The following is a 7,718-nucleotide window of genomic DNA, read 5'->3' as shown; positions in this document are numbered from 1 at the left end:
ATTTTATTTGAAATAGCTTTTCTTCGACGTTGTAATGGCGCTGTCAGTGTAAAACTATTTGCAAATGCAAAGCCCTATTCTAATACTCCACTCCTGCGTGCCCCAATGCTAACACTTGCAAAGCTCTTTGGGGCCTCAAACTATTGTGGCCCCTATTCTGAAACTCTGTCTTGCCTGTTTTGGGTGTGCTTGTATGCCCGGGCCGGTAATGGGAGTGTGGAAACAACAGTGTGCTGTAAGCAGTGCAACACTGAAAATATTGCGACAGCCTTAAGGGCCCTGTGCCGCAGAAAATCTGGTGTCTGTGTCGTTTTGGCAAAAAAAAAAAAATTTTTTTGTACCACCCATACCCAGAGATGTGGTGAAGGAAGTTACTGAACTGTTGAATTTCTCAAGCTAAAATACGTAGAAAAATCATGCAGTACGACTTGCACACTACCTACAGACATGATAGCGTCATATTATAATTTGACTATACAAGGAAACAATTCTGTTAAGCAAAAACGTAAACCTATATTCCAGCGTTTCTACCATTCATAGACCGGCCACTGCGTCCGCCATTTGCACGCACTGGTCCTCGAGTATCTCTGGAGGGGGGGCATGAAGCGGTGTGCCTGGTTCCTTGCAATACCTCCAGGTGGTACTCTCCTCTGCCACATCGCAGCCCACACAAGAGGCCGTGTTTCTACCAGAAAGCCTGCCTTCGTGCAGAGCGTTCGTGGCCAGCGTTTCCCGGTAAACATTACAGTTACATATGCTGCAGCTGCTGGGAAGCGCGAGAAGCAGTCTGGAATCTGAGTCCTATCACGTTCCACTCTTTTATCCGATATCAAACATCATAGGTTGGAAGGTATGATGCACATCAAACGTCTTTCCAATTTTGTTTATTGTCCCATACTCTTATGTGCATTGTGTATGTGCAGCTAGTTAATTCTAGCCACAAACCTAGCTGTGCCGAGACAATATATAGATAACAAGGTTGCTAAAAAACCTTCCACAGATGGCTATTCGAGCATCCCATTGAAACAGGGTGGTGGCGGATGCCACCAAGCTTATTTTCACTTTATGTCTGTGCTATGGGCCTTTTAAGAGAGCCATAGTTCATGTAAACCCCAGAACACACTATAAATCTATAGCCCTCAAATCTAATTTTAATGTTCAAATGAACTGTGAAGTAAAACTCTTTACTGTGCCAACAATGCAGAAAACTATTTTACAGGCTCAGTACTATGTTTTAGTGAAATATGTACATTTTGTTGAGGAAATTCACCCATCACGCAGTCCAACATGCACTTCTGTGAAACTGCAGAATGCAGATGTCTTATGTTGTATCGGCTGCACATGCAGTCCATCTTAGGCCGTGTTGTGCAAATTTGGTTTGGAGCTTTTTGTTGCACACGAGATTCCGTCATTTTATTCAGTCAGCACCGTGCAGAAGAACTTGGTAGGCATTTGCTATAGTGACCAGCTGGTTGCCTTGTGCAAAAATGGGTTGTGTCCCACAGTTACAAGAGCTGCATGGAACTTCATTCCTTGCACGTAAATTCAATTTATCAGGAAGCACTTGCACCTACATGCATAGGCTGTCAGAGTCCGAAGCAAGGCTTGCACTTGCCCCTAACTTCTCTTGCTAGCCTTTCTGTATCAATTCGAACATGAAATACACTAGCGCCAAAAATACGGGAAGCACAAAATGAAGAGGATGCATGAACAGCAGCACATTGTAGATGTGAATCTTACTGCAATCAAACTAAGTGTTTATGTGCCTGAATAAACTTTTGAGAGTAGCAGTAAAGTTGTCATTTGCAATTATTTTTCGTTGGTTTTAGCTAATGTAGGTGATGTTCAGACTGCACCTAGACACAAATTTCTGTACTATGCTGTAGCACTGCCTCATACAACAAAGAGAGATAGAGAGAGAGAGAGCTTGCACTTGAAGACAAAGTTGTGTCACTGAGCACTGCTATCATGGCTGCACAAGATGTCTTGGTGGCTGGTCATGCAACTTCACCCACAAACCTTATATACTTATTGCAAAACACCTGATCACAACACCTTAATGCAACAGGACTCGCGAAGACCGATACAACTGTGAGCACCACTAAAGCTAATTTCAGTGTAACAAAAGCTGTAGACTGCAAAAAGTACAACTCTACTGTATCTGGGTTCAGCTAAATTCCAGCCGTAAATCTCTATACACTGCCACCTATACTCGCCAAGTGCCTTAGACATTGCCGTGAAACTCTGTTGCAGTAATTTGCACAGCATTTATTTCCTACAGCAAGTGAACAGGTTATGAAAACGGGTCACGCATGGCGAAGCCATCTACGGGAGGCGTTTCGGCATAGTGCTGCTTCCGCTCCCCATTCTTGAACTGCCTCTCCCGCTCTCGTTGCATGATGACCACTCGTGCACGCTGCAAGATACATTTCAAACAGGTGATCAAGGTTAACCTTCTCTCGGCAGAAAAACCTGAAACCAGGAGTGGGATTTGCAGTAATTTTGTGGGAAGAGATTCAGCCATTTCTTAGGACCTTGAAGGCTCTTACAAAGACAAATATTTAGGGATTAAAGCTCTGACAGCTAAAAAAAGTGTAAACATTGTTTTCAATAACAAGCACATCTTTTTTGTGTTGCATGCAAACCACAAAGGCTTAGCAAGCCAACCACTGCAAAGCTCCCCAACGGGACTGCATTTACTTGACTTCGGACTTCACAAATTTTGTAGGCAGATGTCCAAGGAAAGTCCACTTATCTTAACAGAAAACTAAATCTAGGGATGTTTAAAAGTATCCTGTCAAGAGATTTAAAGGTTTTGCAGGTCAGTTACGAGCCCTACTTGAGACGGGACACAGTAGGTTGTAATAGATATTGGTGTCCGGCGTAAACTTTCATAGCAAGATTACTAGGAAGACCTGGCAGCATATGTCAGTTCTGCCGCTATGGTGCATACCATAGAAATGCTGGGTAATACATGAATTAGTCTAAGCTTTAGTTTCAAATAGCCTTCTGCTTTAGCATTATTTTAACCTAACCTGACAATATAAATTTGTTGTGTAACAATGATTAGCACTTAATACCTTCCATCATGCTATTTCTAGAACACTGTAAATAAAGAAAACTGCAACTGTCTTGGACATCAGAAACAATCACCCAACGTGATTATTCTTGCTGAAAACACCATCTAGACCTAGCAACACATACTGGAAATGTTGTGGCTTGCTTAAAAAATTGGTAAAAATAGTGATGCAATGATTTAGTTTTGAGCATAACCACTGAACTGCTCTGAAGAAACACTGCAGGTAGTGGCCACCACAGTTGAACCAAAATGACAGATTTAAGAAGCTGTGCTGCAATTTCTCAAAGAAGTCATGTTAAATTGTGTGAAGATCTACATATTCTCATTCTCGCATTGGCTGGACAACTAAGTGCATTTGCCAAATCTCTCTCTACTAGAAATCTTGGGATGAAATTTAGCATGTTGGGTAGTTGTGTCAATATCAAAAAGCATTATACTGGATGTTTTATCAAATACTAAGAAAATAAAACATAGTACAGACAGGAAGTCCTTCTTTGGCAATACAATTATGGTCGATGCATATCAAATTGCTTGCCTCGCTGACTGGATTACCGAAGACATGGAAATGAGCAGCCCCCTCTGGCACCATCTTGCTGCATGGGTAACTAGTGAGGATACATTGGTATTATTGCAGTATTGCACTTCATTGCTAGTGCAAAGTTTTGAAGCTGAAGTAACCATTAACATGCAGTCCATTTTTGTTTTCCTTTGAAGAGGACACCCAAGTAACACAAAAACATTCCTAAAGGAATGTACCGTGGTTGGACAAGGCAACACAAGATGTCACTACCAGTGCTGTAATGCCACCCACATATCCAGTTGCTTGGCTGAACAAGCCAAAGCTCTAGCTAGTGCACTTATGAAGTTTTAATACTAATTACTTAGAGACATTTTGCAACTGTGGACCTAAATGTTGCCAGAGCAGAAGGAATGCCACCCTGTAGGAACCCCAATACTACAACCTGGCAATATCTTCAGCACAATCTTGAAAAATTGTCACCACCAGGTGGCGGGGCCATGATTGGTAGCATACAAGGGGTATGCACTGAGCTCTATCCATGAGACGGTGACGCTGTCACCGAGGCAGCCACGCCATGTTTACGGTCACATTGGTTGGGAAAATGTCAGCGGTCCTTCTCACGTGAACATCTGATCCCATTCTTTGGCCTTTTGGCCCACCGTTCGCCTTGTGGACTTATGCAGTTGCTGATATTGAACAGGTCTACGTACAATGTTTGCACATCCGGATAGGCTACGCAGTGTGGCCAAGCGCCAATTGAGCTTCAATGTCATAGTGAACTGTACTGTGCTGTGCTTGGTTGCAGCAATCACACGAAAGAAGCTCGGTGATATTGCTCAGATTGGGTTCTCAATACCTGGTTATCTCTCTTTTTCACTACAGCCTCAACGTAAAAGAGCACAGCAGTATGTGTGAGCATGCCTCTGCCAGGCCTGCCTTGCAGGTGCACTGTGCAGCTAGCACCTCGCCATCATTTTTTTACGAGAAGCCATGGTGCGAGTGGGTTTTCATCGAATGAATGTGATTGACAGACCTGGGAGGGCAAAAAAAAAAAAAAAAAAAAAAAAAAAAAAAGAAGGAAAAAAAAGAAAAGAAAAGTTGTTATGGCAAGACCAGCAGAATTGCCGCAACATAAAAATTACAAAGGCTGCGTGGAATCATACTGTTTAGTTCTTGTTTTTTTTTTTCAGTGAAGCAAAGTTTAACGCTACCTTTAATGATGCAAGTGATCAATATGCAGTAAATTCCATAATGAAGGCGATCATGCTATGCGAGCACTTTGACGTACAGCTGCTGCATCCAGCCGCCTGTCAGATCATTGTGGCCTTCCATCGACTTGTAGGCTTTCAACTGCTTGCGGGTCACGAAGCTCATTCCATTCACAAGGTAATCCTTGATGTCTACGAGATCCACGCGAGGCAGTAGTGCGATATCGTGCCATGCTCCTCATCTTTGAGTTTCAGCTGGTCGACACAGTCATACAAGTGCACCTTGTTTTCATAGCATAATTTTTCTGGTTAAGTCAACCAATGCACGTACACAGTTAAGTGCATTGTTAACGTAAGACATACCACTCTATAGTCAAGTCAGAAAGGCAATTTGAAAAGGACAGATGGTTCGTGCGTATTGGTAGCTGCTTGGTGACGCAGGCCTGCTCCCATAGACGCCGCGAACTCGCGGCCGAAGTTAAGCATAAACCCCATGCAAGAAATCTTGCATACGACAGTGACAAGCGATGCAATGGAGATGGCCATCGCGTTCGCTTGTCCTACAAGTCGTACCCCATGAGAGCGACAATTTCGAGCGATGTCTCCCCAGTGTTGCCGGCACGAGGGTAGCAAATACATGTTGAACCTAGCGTGACTCATGCTTTATTATATTAAGTTGATGTATTTGATGGTGTAAAAATTTAATCGTTTGCTCGTTCTGTGCAACGATCAGTAGTATTTGAGTAACATACACCCAGCCACAAAATATAACGGACCATGAAATTTGAGAAAAAGCGGAATATCTCTGCAACCTCACAATGCAATTTGGTATTTGCATTATAGGCATCAGCTAGAATATGTTAACATTTTCGTATACAGTTCTACTGGCTACTGCTACAAGCTGCTTGGAAATTGAACGTTTCCTGCGATCCCGTCGTCCGTAAACTTTTGTGGCCGGGTGCACATCCAGTTCCGGCTTTGCGCTATTGGCTAGTGATTTAAGGCTAAACCCCATTAGCGCGATTTTGTGCGCGACAGCGACGAGCGACGGGTTCGCGCGACGGATCAGGCCGTCGCTTGAACAGATCGCTCGGTCTTGTCGCGCGATCGCTCGGTTTTGCAAATCTAGAATTCGTCGCTCGTCGCCCGGAAGTGCTACGAGCGACTAGCCAATAGCGCAAAGCCGGAACTGGATGTACATAACTCCAGTACTTCCGATTGTCGCACGGAACGAGCAAACGATTGAATTTTTATAGGTGCAAGGATAAGAACCTACTGCAAGACTTTCAGAAATATTTTATGCTGCTTTTTACAGTAAAATACATAAACTTAAGTTAATAAAGCACGCGTCACGCTAGTTTCGGCGCCTCTATTGCTGCCCTCATACCAGCAACACTGGGGAGACGTCGCTCGAAGTCATCGCTCGCATGGGGTGCAACTTGTAGGCGACGAGCGAACGCGACAGCCATCTCCATCGCGTCGCCTGTCGCTGTCGCGTGCAAGATCGCTTGCATGGGGTTTATACTTTATAGCACTTCCGGACGAGCGACGAATTCTAGATTTGCAGAACCGAGCGATCGAGTGACAAGGCCGAGCGATCTGCTCAAGCGACGGCCAGAGCCGTCGCTCGAAGCCGTGGCTGTCGCGCACAAACTTGCTCTCATGGGGTTCAGCCTTCAAGGTGGCTTCCGCGGACGCCGCTATCGCTCCTAGCGGATGACGTCATGCGCATACCCCTTGTATAGTCTCCATTCCATATTACCGCAGGAAATGCATAAGAATTGGCTATGTCAACTGATATTACACTACGTCTTTGACGCATTCCAGTGTAGTACTGTTGGGTGCACCAGAATCAGGATCTGAAACACTAGAAACATTTTTACGATTAATGCATTTCAGATATCCAGTATTTGAAAGGTGAGGATTCGCACGCGCGGTAATTTCGATACGATATTCGTATTTGTGCATGCATGTTCTAGACCCAAAACGGTTGCACCATTTGGGGTGTATACTTGTCCCACAGCGATAATCATCTGCCTTGCTTGCGTTTCATTTCTTGAAAGCTCGGCGCTCTACACTTTCCTGTAAAGAATGCTGCGTCACGCTGATAACGCGCAAGCAGTTCGTGGCTTGGAAGCACCGGGCTGGCAGAGCTGAAGAAAGGAAATGCGGGCGAGACAGATGATTATTGTTATGGGACGAGATAGGCCCCAGAGGGTGCAAATTTAAGAGTGTAGAATGGCAAAATCCGCAGTATATCGCGCACGATGCCATTTAAGAATCTTACGAAAAAAACTAGGGTACACACACCGAAAGTACCGAAAATTATCGCTCGGGAAGACGTCCAGACATGAGCTTACGCGCATGCGACCCTGCAAGATGGAGGTAAATCGGCAGTAATCGCCGGCGCACTCGCCTGCTTAAAACCGTAGATACACTCTTTGAAGTCCTCGTTTTCCGCCGCGCACTTCTCTTGAGACCTATGCGCGCCGTAGGCCTCCTGGCAGAGCGCTAGCTGCATGGACAGCTTCTGGCAGTTGCGGTTGCTTTCTCCTTCCACACACGCGGACACCAGGTCCGTGAAAGGTGTGCGGAACAACATGGTAGTATGGGCTCAGGCAGAGACCTGAAACATTAAACGTGTTGCTGGTATCCTCAAAGGCACTCAGGAAATGTCACCACAGAACACCTATATGTCACCGGTGGTTGAATTAAAGGAGCCTGCCAGTTTACCCGACCTTGCAGTGTCCCTGGTGTCCCCGTGCCCCCTCCTGCGCCGATCAGCGAAACACCTATATCGGCCTGGCTCGGCTTTGCGTGGATGGTCGGGATAGTGGCTGCGCCTCCTACGTCGTCTACGTGCCGTCTTTCTACTGGCCCGTTGCTGCTGGAATAGAGGAATAGTCTGATA

The 7,718-nt window shown here is 45.1% G+C and overlaps 1 protein-coding gene across 3 annotated transcripts; it reads right to left on the bottom strand.

The window, feature by feature from the left end:
* Window positions 1-2,247: 2,247 nt before the first annotated feature.
* ND-15 (NADH dehydrogenase (ubiquinone) 15 kDa subunit) lies at window positions 2,248-7,679 on the bottom strand. Of its 3 annotated transcripts, none has more exons than XM_075669719.1 (3): window positions 7,546-7,679; window positions 7,224-7,433; window positions 2,248-2,416 (listed from the first exon to the last, which is right to left on the bottom strand). In XM_075669719.1, exons 2-3 carry the CDS (start codon window positions 7,407-7,409, stop codon window positions 2,294-2,296), a joined length of 309 nt encoding a protein of 102 aa, XP_075525834.1. In that variant the 5' UTR covers window positions 7,410-7,433; window positions 7,546-7,679; the 3' UTR covers window positions 2,248-2,293. The 3 variants fall into 3 exon arrangements, with proteins under 3 accessions (XP_075525834.1, XP_075525836.1, XP_075525835.1); XM_075669721.1 differs by having other exon boundaries at window positions 7,541-7,661; XM_075669720.1 differs by having other exon boundaries at window positions 7,497-7,586.
* Window positions 7,680-7,718: the final 39 nt, after the last annotated feature.

Source organism: Dermacentor variabilis, chromosome 9 (assembly GCF_050947875.1).
Source record: "Dermacentor variabilis isolate Ectoservices chromosome 9, ASM5094787v1, whole genome shotgun sequence".
In the NCBI taxonomy this organism is placed as follows: domain Eukaryota; kingdom Metazoa; phylum Arthropoda; class Arachnida; order Ixodida; family Ixodidae; genus Dermacentor; species Dermacentor variabilis.
This window is presented reverse-complemented; position numbering and strand designations above follow the sequence as displayed.

Excerpts from the sequence above, each read along its gene's own strand:
- ND-15 (XM_075669719.1), bottom strand. The coding sequence starts at position 7,409 with ATGTTGTTCCGCACACCTTTCACGGACCTGGTGTCCGCGTGTGTGGAA. Across the intron at positions 2,417-7,223 it reads GTATCTACGGTTTTAAGCAG|CGTGCACGAGTGGTCATCAT; the intron begins GCGAGTGCGCCG and ends TGTATCTTGCAG.